General features: G+C 46.8%; 2 protein-coding genes and 1 pseudogene across 4 annotated transcripts in view; 2 read left to right on the top strand and 1 right to left on the bottom strand.

The window, feature by feature from the left end:
- The window catches only part of mrpl40 (mitochondrial ribosomal protein L40), a 17,228-nt gene extending 4,835 nt beyond the window's left edge, over window positions 1–12,393 (top strand). The window contains 4 exon segments of one of the 3 annotated variants that reach the window (NM_001292464.1): window positions 9,376–9,388; window positions 9,799–9,882; window positions 10,927–11,082; window positions 11,854–12,247. In NM_001292464.1, coding sequence (NP_001279393.1) covers window positions 9,845–9,882; window positions 10,927–11,082; window positions 11,854–12,163 — 504 coding nt within the window. In that variant the 5' untranslated portion in view covers window positions 9,376–9,388; window positions 9,799–9,844 and the 3' untranslated portion in view covers window positions 12,164–12,247. 3 annotated transcript variants of the gene reach the window in all.
- LOC121849593 (UPF0545 protein C22orf39 homolog) lies at window positions 245–2,962 on the top strand. The gene is made up of 3 exons (XM_042337712.1): window positions 245–324; window positions 800–967; window positions 2,716–2,962. The coding sequence occupies exons 1-3, from the start codon at window positions 280–282 to the stop codon at window positions 2,839–2,841; spliced, it is 339 nt and encodes a 112-aa protein (XP_042193646.1). The 5' UTR covers window positions 245–279; the 3' UTR covers window positions 2,842–2,962.
- On the bottom strand, window positions 5,224–9,758 carry LOC121849604 (annotated as a pseudogene).
- Window positions 12,394–14,555: the final 2,162 nt, after the last annotated feature.

A 14,555-nucleotide genomic window follows, 5' to 3' on the forward strand; every position in this document is an offset into this window, starting at 1 on the left:
GAGGGGGGAGTGAGTGAGGGGGGAGTGAGTGAGGGGAGAGGGGAGGGAGTGTAGGAGGGGGAGGGAGTGTAGGAGGGTGGGGAGTGGAGAGTGAGTGAGGGGGAGAGAGTGAGTGAGGGAGTGAGGGAGGGGGAGTGAGGGAGGGAGTGAGGGAGAGGAGGAGTGGGGAGTGAGTGAGTGAGTGGGGAGAGGGAGGGAGGAGGAGGAGAAAGGTGCTGGTCTGGCACAGCCCTGTAACAGTGTGTGTGGGTGCGAGAGAGGGACGGGAAACGATGAAGGATGAGGTGGATTGCTCCGCTTGTCCTGGGGTGCAACATGTTAATGGTGTGTGCGCTCCATTCACTGCTTTTTAATGTAGGGAGGATTGGCCACTGGGTTGTGTCCGATTGGCCTGTTCTGGTGTGTCAAATTGTGTACCACAAGTACCGGGCGTCCAGTTGGGTCAGTCACCATTCACTGAAGAGTTCTGAAGGTTCATTCTGAAGGTCGTACATGTACTGTACACTGTACTGTACATGAACACCAACTACAGTAGCTAATAAATGGGTCAAAGAGAAAGCAGCTACAGTGTCGCATTGGTGTGTGATCCATAAAACAACTATATGTGGCTGGACAACCAGGCATAATGCGCAGTATCTTAAGGGTATGTTTGTTCTCGGGTCCACTTCTATATTTCCAGTGTGTTTCGTACACACAAACATTGTCATCACAGTAGCTTTTGTTTTTTAGCGAGACCCCACACGCATTATCACAGTGAATGAACACCTGATCTGGAGTCACTAATCGCATTATTTTGCAGCCTCCTCGTCAATGTGACAATTACCAGAGTGAGTGGAGATGCTGCCGGAGTTTAAGGAATCTCTTTCATCACTACTATGCGTACGGAGAGATACCTTCGTGTCAGCAGTGGAAAAGCGACTACATGAACTGCGTGGAATGGGAAAAGCACAAGTCTCAAGAGGCTAAGGTGAGGGCTAGAAAAAGATCGTATTAAATATAACTTGCTTTTACGTCTCCCACAAAATATACAGTTAATTCACTTTCCAGTACATTCTATGAAGTGCTTTGAGATGTGATAAGGTGCTATATCAAATGCAAGGTTTATCATTATTATAATATATCTTGTGAAGTGCTGTGTGTCATCTCAACAAAGTGAAAAGGAGCTACATCAAATGCAAGGATTATTATAGATTATATTGCTGTCTAAGGGCTCTGTGATGTCTCACCTGGTAAAGCCACAGCCAGAGCCCAATATAAAACAGATGTAGAGACCAGGAAGATCATAGGTTCAATCTTGATTCTGAGTTAGTAGACTTCAACTGGGTGGCAATCAGGGTGTTACAGTTGGCCACGGTACCCCTGGATTGGGAGAAGGGAACAATCAACTGATTATTATTCAGTGCAGTGATCCCTTTTGGTTAATATTTGGACACTAGGAGGAAAATTCCACCCAACATTGCATACAATTGGCTCAACATTGGCAGAACGGGCAGGGGAAATGAAGTAGCCTGAAGGGGAGGAGTGCCACAGGAAATTGCGGTGATTGTGTGGTGCAAGGCTGTGGAGGCATTGAAGGTGATGACAATTTTAAAGTTGACCCACTGGAGAATAGGGAGGGAGCAGTGGAGCTGTGGGAGGATGGGCTGTGGAACCTGATGAGTGAGTCTGTTCGGCCTTTGGCGTTCTGTGCGTTTCAGAGTTTGTGGAGTTGGGAGCCCAGTGAGAAGGCTGCAGGAAAAGTTGACTAAGACTGGGTGTAACAAAAGCATTGGGGCTGATGTAATGGAGGTGGCAGGTGATGTTGCAGAGATGGAAGTAAGTGGACTTCATCAGCACTCAGATGAAAGATTTCAAGGAGTTGAGGTTTCACAGTTTAATTTCCGCACAGGCTCCATGGGAGCAACTATAAGGGTGTAACGATCAGTGCATAATGTGAGGAGACACTGACGGAGGTCGAGCAGGATCGCCTTAGTTTCATAATAATACTTGCATTTGATATAGCTCTTTTCACGTCTTTTAGACGTCTCAAAGCACTTCACAGAACATACTGTAAAGTGAATTGACTGTATATTTGTGGATGAAACTCGACAGCCAATTGAGCACAACAATGTCCCACAAACAGTCGTGGATTGAGTAACCAAATTATTTTTTTTAGAGTTTGTTATCCTCGGAAAAGCGATCCGCCAATTGACTAACAACCGGGTTCCCACTTACTGCTAGGTAAACAGAGGCGTGTGGAGTAAGGAAACTTGCCCAACATTTCGCCCTGCCTTGAATACAACCCAGGTCTCTCGCTTGCGAGGCGAATGCTCTAACCACTGAGCTACAGGAGTCCACGAATTGGGGACCTCATTAGGCAGGTTCAGTTAGTTTTACCTAGATTCAATTATCAAATAACCTGTCACCTTTCCTCATGGTATAGGATTACACGTGAAGAATGGCCACTTGGGTCTTAATGAATTCCCAACCTAGAGAGAAACTCACCCATGTAAAGTAGAAATGGAGAGAAATGTATTGCTTGTAAAGTACTGCAGGAAAAAAATCAAACAACATTTTTATGTGACAAATGTGGATTTAATTTTTTTTTAACTGGTCAAGAGTTCTTGTTTGTCTCCTCCTCCTTCCCCAAAGACTGACCATTCAGCTAAAAGATGCTCTTAACTTAGAAGCAAAAGTTTTACATTTTTCTCTTCTTAAAATGTTTTAAATATTCAGAAAGCTTTACTGGAGAGTGAGCGGAAAAGAGTGAAAGACCAGAAGAGATACTCGCCAGTCTGGAAACTGAGGAAGAACCCGCCAGCTGACTGGCACCTGCCGCTTAATGACAGTCAGCAGAAATAAAGGACAGTCCATCGTGCCTTGTGCCACCACTTGTCAAAAGGATGCAGGGATACAGTGCAATGACACTGCCTATGTGCTTCACTGCTGTGCAGTCCAGAACAACTGGGTTCAGGGTAATCTAACTTGGAACTTCCATCTGCCACAGTTTCTACCTACTGGCCAAGACTATTTCCATAGGGAGTAAAGTGGAGTTGGTACACTTGCCTTGGATTAGAAGAACAATATGCTTTTTCAGAAAGTATTCTGTAAATGAATATAGATGTCTCCTAGGAATCAAGTTAAACGACTATTTGCACTATATTTTTGATGGGTGGAGTCTGAAGGTGCAACATCAGCGCAGACTCGACTCCTACACGTTGACCTGTCCACGCTTTGCCTCACGGCTGGACCTCCCCTCGCATCCTCCACAACTGCGTCATTCAGAACTCTGCAGCTGTTATCCCGCACCAGGCTTGGACCCATCACCCACCTCGCCGCTCCACTGGCTCCCATCCCCAGAGGATTGATTCAAGATCCTATCCTCACCTCAACCATGGCCTTGCTCCCCACCCTCACCTCTACCCCCTACCTACCTGCCCTACCCTCTTCTGGCTGTCTTCACGTCCCCGCCCCACGCCCTACCATCGGTGTCGGCCTTCAGCTCTGCCCCAGCTCTGGAACTCCATCCCCCATCTTGCCTTGCTCCTCTTCCCCACGGTCAATCTTTGAGGCCTAGTCCTGCTCTCCCCCGCCCTTCATACGCCATTCCCTGTTCCCTACCCTGACATTCCCCCCCCCTCCCCCACCGACACCCGCTGGATTACACTGCAGCCACGTTCTGAGTGAAGCTAGGATCTTTTGTTTTGTTAATTGTTGACGGTAAATTAGAGGACCCTTACAGTTGGGAAAGAGAGAATTAAAAAGATAATCCTGGCAGCCAGGGGCAACTGGGTCAGAAATATTAGTAGAGCTATTTTTTTTGGTCAGCTGGGTGTCTGACACGTGTAGAAACCCATCACCATGCTTGAGCATCCAAACTGAACAGAGCTACAATACAATATAATACAAAATTACATTTGTTTAGCGCCTTTCACGTCAGGAGGGCATCCCAAGGTGCTGGACAGTCAGGGATTTGGACCCGAGCGGAAGGAGGATTTGGAATCAGGGAGGGTGGAGAGTAGGAAGATGGCCAAAGGTGTGGTCGAAAGAGGATGTTGAGACATGCCTTCAAGGAGGCAAGGGAAGGAGTGAGGCGAAGGCAATGTGGGATGGAGTTTCACAGGGTGGGGCAGAGAGGCTGAAGGCCTGATGGTGGGGCAGACCAGGTGGGGGATGTGGAGGCTGCTGAGAGGAGGGAGCGGACTGGTTGATATGGGGTTAGCAGGTCACAGAGGTAGGAAGGGCCAAGGCCGTGGAGCTCCGTGCATCCCACCTATACATGAAAATTCCTGAGGTATTTATTGGAATGGAATGCACATTCTCTCCCGGTTCTGCTTGCCTAATAATGGAGAATATTTACCACAGGTTGGCAAGGGCCAAGGCTTGGGGACCCCAGAGTGTTGGGGTACTGCTGGAGTTTAACCAGCTTAAACCTCTTAGCCTGCCATTGAGAGCACTGCTAGCAAGCTATCCCACTGCTTGTCCAGCTAAGATAACCCTACATAAGAACGTAAGAAATGCTAGACGTAAAAGACCAAGGACCATCTAGTTTGCCTTCCACCTTCATGGCGGTTGCATGCACATATGTCCCTAACTACCTATGTACTATATCCCATGTTATTTCCTAAAAGAACGCTATCTAATCTGTGTTTGAAGGAATCAACATTTTCTGCTTCAACCGTCTCCCTCGGGAGCCTATTCCATAGGTTCAATATTCGCTCACTGAAATAGTGTTTCCATAGATTCATTCTGAATTTACCCCTTCAATCGCAGGCCGTGTCCTCTGGTTTTACTATTCTGGACAAGTTGAAACAGCCTGTCATGATCTAGATTGTTTTGCCCCTTTAGAATCTTAGAAGATTGCAATCATGTCGCCTCTCAATCTTCTCTTTTCCAGCGTGAACATGTCGCTACTTAGTCGCTCCTCCTAGTCCAGTCCCTTCATTGCCTCAATCATTTTGGTTGCCCTCCTCTGTATCCTCTCAATTTCTTATATTCTTTTTTACTGCGGCGACCAGAACTGTAAATAGTACCCTAAGTACGGTCTCACCAATGATTCATACAGTGGAAAAATTACCTCACTATTCCGGCTTGCTCTTGATCTTTTAATACATCCTAACATCTGGTTTGCTTTACTCACTGCCACAGAGCATTGTTGCGAGAGCTTCAATTTATTGTCAATCAGGACCCCCAGGTCCTTTTCATTCACATGCCTACAGTAACAGCTCATTGAATGTACACTTGTCAGCATCTCTTAATTTTATTTACGTAGAAAAAAAAATCACAAAGGGCAATCAAAATCTCTCGACATTTCAAACAGGTCACTGTTTGTATACCTTTGTGATGTTATTATATTTGCCCTCAGGGGCCTGAAAGCCAGGTATAGGCGGAGTAAAGCTGGGCCCTTGTAACTCTAATGGAAATAGTCCTTCGTCCCGTTCAATGGCAGCTTGGTACAACTCCTCTGATTCCAGACGCAGTTCCTGTAGTGCTTCCTGCTGAGCCTCCACCATGGACTGAATCATTTCCTTTTCTTCTTTGTGCTGCTTATGTTTATGCCGTGACCATTCCTTCATCAGAAGTGCTCGTCTCTCGATCTCTTCTATGGTCAGTTCAGGAGGGTCTCGGACTCTGTCAGTGCAAACAACATATTAAAGGATGTGTTATATGTTTAGTCATCACTATAAATTACCTATGGTTGACAGCATTTGCGTCTGAACTGGAATAATCTACCTAGATCAAAAGATTCATCTCCCGACAGTTTAGAAGATAATATCCACCACTTTCCTTCTCCTATAATAACAAAAATCCTTGCATTTGATATAGCACCTTATCACGTCTTCGAGACGTCTCAAAGCGCTTCACAGAATGTAAAGTGAATTGACTGTATATTTTGTGGGCGTAACGCGACAGCCAATTGCACACAGCAGTGTCCTACAAAGAGTCGTGGATCAAGTGACCAATTTATTATTTATTTATTTTTAAACATTATTACCCTAAAAAAGCGATCCGCCAATCGACTAACAACCAGGTTACTACTCACTGCTTGGTAAACATTTGTGTGTGGACTAACGAAACTTGCCCAACATTTTGCTCTGCTGGGAATCAAACCCAGGTCTCTCACTTGTGAGGCGAATGCTCTAAACACTGAGCTGCAGGACCCCACTACCTCTTTCTCCCCCACCCCCCCCAACCACTCTTTCCCTTATTTTGGTCAATTTTCCTCATCTCAGTTTCCTCTAACATGGCCACAAAGCTTCCTTTGTGCCATCTGCGTTTCCAATCGATCAACATCTACACCACGGGAGAGAAAGATGCTTTCTAACAATGATGCTAGCTGCTAACTAAAAACAGTTGAATTTCTGTCTCCAATGATCATGGACTATCAACAACAACTCACCTAGATTCATCAAGGTATTTTGAAGGAGTGATGAAATCCTCGATTGGGATCAACTCTGGAGGAACACGTTCCAGTTTCTTTAGCTTTTTCTTCAGACGATCTTTCGCTGCTTGATCCCTCCTTGGATCCACTTTCTTCTTTTCCTGGGTTCAGCTCTGTGAATAAAGTCCAAGGCACATAATAGTTGAAGATTTTTGGAGGCCTATCCCTTCTCCCCAACCCCCATCGTTGCTCACTCATCACTTCCCAGGCAAGAAGACAGATAGAAGACCTGCTGGCAGTTTTCCAGATATTCCACTTTTAATCTGGTTCCCAGGAAGCCTAATGTATTCCCATGATGAGGAAAACACCATTCTGGTCATGAGGGATTCATGGGGACATTATGCAACATCACTCTCTTTAACTCCCAGTGCTACCAGAGCAAGGAACAGAATAAACAGAACAAATAGTCCCTCATATCCTCCCCACCCCATCGGCAGCCATGCTTTCAGCAACCAAGCCCTAAAACGATGGAACTTCCTGCCTCAATCCCTCTGCTTTGTCTCCTCTTTGCCTGTCTTCTGATCGCACCTGAAGACCTTCCTCTTCAACGGTGCCTTCCTTGGTCACCTCCCTTTCTCCCCGACTCGGTGTCAAGCTCATTGAGCAGTCCGAGATGCTATCCTGTGTGAAGGGTGCTATATAAACCCGAGTTGTTGTTATTAACTAGATATATATTCCTGATCATTTAAGATATTACTATTTTTAATATAACTTTCATTTATATAGTATTATTAACATTTTAAAAACATCTCAAAGCATTTTACAAAATATAATTCTACCAGAAACGTCCCATAAACAACAATGAATAAGTGGCCAAAACATTTGAAATGCTGGTGGGTAAATTATACTAAGGAGGGAAAATATAAACCTGAATAACTGGGAGAAACTCTTCACGTTTCTTTGAAAAAAACAGGAAGGCAGTCAGTCACCTACATCATAAAATAGACAGAACCCAAAATTACTAACATTATCAAAGAATGGGATGATGATCTTGAAACAAATAATAAAACTATCAACTGGATAGCTAAGGAAAGCTATTACCTGTGTGACTATAGAACAGACACTTATCTGTAAATCATACAGTAAGAAGAGCACTGCTGTACACACACAGGTCGCTCTGCATGCAATGTGTATTCCACGTTATATACTATACCTCATGGGTAAGGATTCTCTGAGCGCCAACATGGACATCTGCCAATGACCACATCGAACTGGAGCAATCCATGTTGCACGGGGGCTTTAGGAGAAGAAACAATGATATTCAAGATTTCATATAAATGAAATTCACACTCACACGAGTCTTAAGTAAGTCTGCGTTTGATCGGTAATGTGTCTTCAATTATTTCTTCATTACACTTTTTTAAAATTTATGAAATAAATCAAGAAATATTCAATCAAGAACATGTATTTTTGCTGACCGACAATAAAGGTTGGCCACCACTGCTTTCAATTGAGGTCCCTGTTCTACACAGTCACTGCACTTTGCAGTATATCCCAGAAAGCACTTTCCTGAGGTTGAAGGGCTCTATATGAGCTACAGTGGAGTCCTGTTGCTCAGTGGTTAGAGCACTTGCAAGCGAGCGACTCGGGGTTCGATACCCGGCAGGTCAGGGCGAAACCCTGGGCGAGTTTCCTTACTCCACGCACCTGACAGTAACCCCTCAGGAAAAATATAAACAAATAATAATTTGGTCACTTCAATCCACGACTGTTTGTGTGTGTGTGTGTGTGTGTAGGGGTGTGTGTGTGTGGGGGGGTGGGGTGTGTGTGTGGGGGTGTGTGTGTGGGGAGGGGGGTGTGTACACACACACCCCACAACACCCCCACCCCCTTACACAACCCACCCCCACCCCCCCCCCCCACACACCCCCCACCACCCCACACACACCACCCACACACCCCACACACCACACACCCCCACACACACACCCCAACCCACACACCCACACACCCCCACACACCCACACACACACACACCCCACACACACACCACACACCCCACACACACACCCACACCCACACACACACCACCCAACACACACACACCCACCACACACCCCACAGTCACCACACACACACACACACACACACCCCCACACCCACACACACACCCCCACACCCCCCCCCACACCACACACACCCCACTCCCACACACCCCCCCACACACCCACACACCCCCACACACACACACACCCCCACACACCCCCCCCCCACACACACACACCCCACACCTCCCCCCCACACACACCCCACCCCACACACACACACACCCCACACACACACCCCACACACCCACACACACACCACAGACACACACACACCCACACACTCCCACACACACACCTCCCCCCCACACACACACACCCCCACCCCCCCCCCCACACCACACCCCACACCACACCACCCCACACACACCCCCACACTACCCCACCACACACACACACAACCCCACACACCACACACACACCCCCACACACACCCACCACCCCCCTCACACAACCACACACACACACACACCCACACACACCCCTCACACACACACACACACCCACACACAGACACACACCCACACACACACCCCCACACACACACACCCACACCCCCCCCCACACACACACACACCACCACACCCCCACACACCCCCCCCCCACACACACACACACCCACACCCCCCCTCACACACACCCACACACACACCCTCACACACACCCACACACACCCCCCCACCACACACCCCCCCCACACACACACACACACCCCCACACACCCACCACCCCCCTCACACACACACCCCCACCCCCTTACACACACACCCCACCCCACACACCCCCCCCCCACACACCCCCACCCCCACCCCCACCCCCCAACACACACACCCCTACACACACAACACACCACACAAACAGTCGTGGATTGAAGTGACCAAATTATTATTTGTTTATATTTTTCCTGAGGGGTTACTGTCAGGTGCGTGGAGTAAGGAAACTCGCCCAGGGTTTCGCCCTGACCTGCCGGGTATCGAACCCCGAGTCGCTCGCTTGCAAGTGCTCTAACCACTGAGCAACAGGACTCCACTGTAGCTCATATAGAGCCCTTCAACCTCAGGAAAGTGCTTTCTGGGATATACTGCAAAGTGCAGTGACTGTGTAGAACAGGGACCTCAATTGAAAGCAGTGGTGGCCAACCTTTATTGTCGGTCAGCAAAAATACATGTTCTTGATTGAATATTTCTTGATTTATTTCATAAATTTAAAAAAAATGTAATGAAGAAATAATTGAAGACACATTACCGATCAAACGCAGACTTACTTAAGACTCGTGTGAGTGTGAATTTCATTTATATGAAATCTTGAATATCATTGTTTCTTCTCCTAAAGCCCCCGTGCAACATGGATTGCTCCAGTTCGATGTGGTCATTGGCAGATGTCCATGTTGGCGCTCAGAGAATCCTTACCCATGAGGTATAGTATATAACGTGGAATACACATTGCATGCAGAGCGACCTGTGTGTGTACAGCAGTGCTCTTCTTACTGTATGATTTACAGATAAGTGTCTGTTCTATAGTCACACAGGTAATAGCTTTCCTTAGCTATCCAGTTGATAGTTTTATTATTTGTTTCAAGATCATCATCCCATTCTTTGATAATGTTAGTAATTTTGGGTTCTGTCTATTTTATGATGTAGGTGACTGACTGCCTTCCTGTTTTAATTTCAAAGAAACGTGAAGAGTTTCTCCCAGTTATTCAGGTTTATATTTTCCCTCCTTAGTATAATTTACCCACCAGCATTTCAAATGTTTTGGCCACTTATTCATTGTTGTTTATGGGACGTTTCTGGTAGAATTATATTTTGTAAAATGCTTTGAGATGTTTTTAAAATGTTAATAATACTATATAAATGAAAGTTATATTAAAAATAGTAATATCTTAAATGATCAGGAATATATATCTAGTTAATAACAACAACTCGGGTTTATATAGCACCCTTCACACAGGATAGCATCTCGGACTGCTCAATGAGCTTGACACCGAGTCGGGGAGAAAGGGGAGGTGACCAAGGAAGGCACCGTTGAAGAGGAAGGTCTTCAGGTGCGATCAGAAGACAGGCAAAGAGGAGACAAAGCAGAGGGATTGAGGCAGGAAGTTCCATCGTTTTAGGGCTTGGTTGCTGAAAGCATGGCTGCCGATGGGGTGGGGAGGATATGAGGGACTATTTGTTCTGTTTATTCTGTTCCTTGCTCTGGTAGCACTGGGAGTTAAAGAGAGTGATATTGCATAATGTCCCCATGAATCCCTCATGACCAGAATGGTGTTTTCCTCATCATAGGGAATACATTAGGCTTCCTGGGAACCAGATTAAAAGTGGAATATCTGGAAAACTGCCAGCAGGTCTTCTATCTGTCTTCTTGCCTGGGAAGTGATGAGTGAGCAACGATGGGGGTTGGGGAGAAGGGATAGGCCTCCAAAAATCTTCAACTATTATGTGCCTTGGACTTTATTCACAGAGCTGAACCCAGGAAAAAGAAGAAAGTGGATCCAAGGAGGGATCAAGCAGCGAAAGATCGTCTGAAGAAAAAGCTAAAGAAACTGGAACGTGTTCCTCCAGAGTTGATCCCAATCGAGGATTTCATCACTCCTTCAAAATACCTTGATGAATCTAGGTGAGTTGTTGTTGATAGTCCATGATCATTGGAGACAGAAATTCAACTGTTTTTAGTTAGCAGCTAGCATCATTGTTAGAAAGCATCTTTCTCTCCCGTGGTGTAGATGTTGATCGATTGGAAACGCAGATGGCACAAAGGAAGCTTTGTGGCCATGTTAGAGGAAACTGAGATGAGGAAAATTGACCAAAATAAGGGAAAGAGTGGTTGGGGGGGGGTTGGGGAGAAAGAGGTAGTGGGGTCCTGCAGCTCAGTGTTTAGAGCATTCGCCTCACAAGTGAGAGACCTGGGTTTGATTCCCAGCAGAGCAAAATGTTGGGCAAGTTTCGTTAGTCCACACACAAATGTTTACCAAGCAGTGAGTAGTAACCTGGTTGTTAGTCGATTGGCGGATCGCTTTTTTAGGGGTAATAATGTTTAAAAATAAATAAATAATAAATTGGTCACTTGATCCACGACTCTTTGTAGGACACTGCTGTGTGCAATTGGCTGTCGCGTTACGCCCACAAAATATACAGTCAATTCACTTTACATTCTGTGAAGCGCTTTGAGACGTCTCGAAGACGTGATAAGGTGCTATATCAAATGCAAGGATTTTTGTTATTATAGGAGAAGGAAAGTGGTGGATATTATCTTCTAAACTGTCGGGAGATGAATCTTTTGATCTAGGTAGATTATTCCAGTTCAGACGCAAATGCTGTCAACCATAGGTAATTTATAGTGATGACTAAACATATAACACATCCTTTAATATGTTGTTTGCACTGACAGAGTCCGAGACCCTCCTGAACTGACCATAGAAGAGATCGAGAGACGAGCACTTCTGATGAAGGAATGGTCACGGCATAAACATAAGCAGCACAAAGAAGAAAAGGAAATGATTCAGTCCATGGTGGAGGCTCAGCAGGAAGCACTACAGGAACTGCGTCTGGAATCAGAGGAGTTGTACCAAGCTGCCATTGAACGGGACGAAGGACTATTTCCATTAGAGTTACAAGGGCCCAGCTTTACTCCGCCTATACCTGGCTTTCAGGCCCCTGAGGGCAAATATAATAACATCACAAAGGTATACAAACAGTGACCTGTTTGAAATGTCGAGAGATTTTGATTGCCCTTTGTGATTTTTTTTNCTACGTAAATAAAATTAAGAGATGCTGACAAGTGTACATTCAATGAGCTGTTACTGTAGGCATGTGAATGAAAAGGACCTGGGGGTCCTGATTGACAATAAATTGAAGCTCTCGCAACAATGCTCTGTGGCAGTGAGTAAAGCAAACCAGATGTTAGGATGTATTAAAAGATCAAGAGCAAGCCGGAATAGTGAGGTAATTCTTCCACGGTATGAATCATTGGTGAGACCGTACTTAGGGTACTATTTACAGTTCTGGTCGCCGCAGTACAAAAAGAATATAAGAAATTGAGAGGATACAGAGGAGGGCAACCAAAATGATTGAGGCAATGAAGGGACTGGACTAGGAGGAGCGACTAAGTAGCGACATGTTCACGCTGGAAAAGAGAAGATTGAGAGGCGACATGATTGCAATCTTCTAAGATTCTAAAGGGGCAAAACAATCTAGATCATGACAGGCTGTTTCAACTTGTCCAGAATAGTAAAACCAGAGGACACGGCCTGCGATTGAAGGGGTAAATTCAGAATGAATCTATGGAAACACTATTTCAGTGAGCGAATATTGAACCTATGGAATAGGCTCCCGAGGGAGACGGTTGAAGCAGAAAATGTTGATTCCTTCAAACACAGATTAGATAGCGTTCTTTTAGGAAATAACATGGGATATAGTACATAGGTAGTTAGGGACATATGTGCATGCAACCGCCATGAAGGTGGAAGGCAAACTAGATGGTCCTTGGTCTTTTTACGTCTAGCATTTCTTACGTTCTTATGTAGGGTTATCTTAGCTGGACAAGCAGTGGGATAGCTTGCTAGCAGTGCTCTCAATGGCAGGCTAAGAGGTTTAAGCTGGTTAAACTCCAGCAGTACCCCAACACTCTGGGGTCCCCAAGCCTTGGCCCTTGCCAACCTGTGGTAAATATTCTCCATTATTAGGCAAGCAGAACCGGGAGAGAATGTGCATTCCATTCCAATAAATACCTCAGGAATTTTCATGTATAGGTGGGATGCACGGAGCTCCACGGCCTTGGCCCTTCCTACCTCTGTGACCTGCTAACCCCATATCAACCAGTCCGCTCCCTCCTCTCAGCAGCCTCCACATCCCCCACCTGGTCTGCCCCACCATCAGGCCTTCAGCCTCTCTGCCCCCACCCTGTGAAACTCCATCCCACATTGCCTTCGCCTCACTCCTTCCCTTGCCTCCTTGAAGGCATGTCTCAACATCCTCTTCGACCACACCTTTGGCCATCTTCCTACTCTCCACCCTCCCTGATTCCAAATCCTCCTATCCGCTCGGGTCCAAATCCCTGACTGTCCAGCACCTTGGGATGCCCTCCTGACGTGAAAGGCGCTAAACAAATGTAATTTTGTATTATATTGTATTGTAGCTCTGTTCAGTTTGGATGCTCAAGCATGGTGATGGGTTTCTACACGTGTCAGACACCCAGCTGACCAAAAAAAATAGCTCTACTAATATTTCTGACCCAGTTGCCCCTGGCTGCCAGGATTATCTTTTTAATTCTCTCTTTCCCAACTGTAAGGGTCCTCTAATTTACCGTCAACAATTAACAACAACAACAACAACAAGATTCCATTTATAAAGCGCCTTTCACGTCAGGAGGACGTCCCAAGGCGCTGCACAGTTGGGTAATGACCCGAGCAGGGGGGAAATGGTCAGGGTGAGGGGAGGGAAGGGAGGGAGCGAGGAGGGGGGAAATGGTCAGGGTGAGGGAAGGGAGGGAGCAAGGAGGGGGAAATGGTCAGGGTGAGGTGAGGGGAGGGAGGGAGCGAGGAGGGGGAAGAGAGTCGAGAGGGGAGCTGAAGGCACGGTCAAAGAGAAAGGTTTTGAGACCGGCCTTGAAGGAGGAAAGGGAGGAAGCAAGGCGAAGGCACTGGGGGATGGAGTTCCAGAGCCTGGGGGCTGAGAGGCTGAAGGCCCGACCACCGATGGTAGGGCGGTTGGGGCGGGGGACGTGGAGCAGACCAGAGCCAGAGGAACGGAGGGTACGGGCAGGTAGGTAGGGGGATAGTAGGTTGGAGAGGTAGGAGGGAGCAAGGCCGTGAATGGCCTTGTAGGTGAGGATGAGGATCTTGAAATCAATCCTCTGGGGATGGGGAGCCAGTGGAGGCGAGCGAGGGTGGGAGTGATGTGGTCCCGAAGCCTGGTGCGGGACAGTACACGAGCTGCAGAGTTCTGAATGACCTGCAGCTTGTGGAGGGAGGTGGCGGGAAGGCCGGCGAGGAGAGAGTTCCCATAGTCCAGCCTTGAGGTGACAAAGGCGTGGACCAGGGTTTCAGCAGCGTGAGGGGTGAGGTAGTGCCGTAGTCTGGCGACTGATGTTGC

This window comes from Callorhinchus milii, unplaced genomic scaffold (assembly GCF_018977255.1).
Source record: "Callorhinchus milii isolate IMCB2004 unplaced genomic scaffold, IMCB_Cmil_1.0 Scaffold8, whole genome shotgun sequence".
Classification (NCBI taxonomy): Eukaryota; Metazoa; Chordata; class Chondrichthyes; order Chimaeriformes; family Callorhinchidae; genus Callorhinchus; species Callorhinchus milii.

Coding starts and splice junctions, on each gene's coding strand:
- LOC121849593 (XM_042337712.1), top strand. CDS start 280: ATGAGGTGGATTGCTCCGCTTGTCCTGGGGTGCAACATGTTAATG. Junction 325..799: donor TGGGGTGCAACATGTTAATG/GTGTGTGCGCTC, acceptor ATTATTTTGCAG/CCTCCTCGTCAATGTGACAA. Junction 968..2,715: donor ACAAGTCTCAAGAGGCTAAG/GTGAGGGCTAGA, acceptor TTAAATATTCAG/AAAGCTTTACTGGAGAGTGA.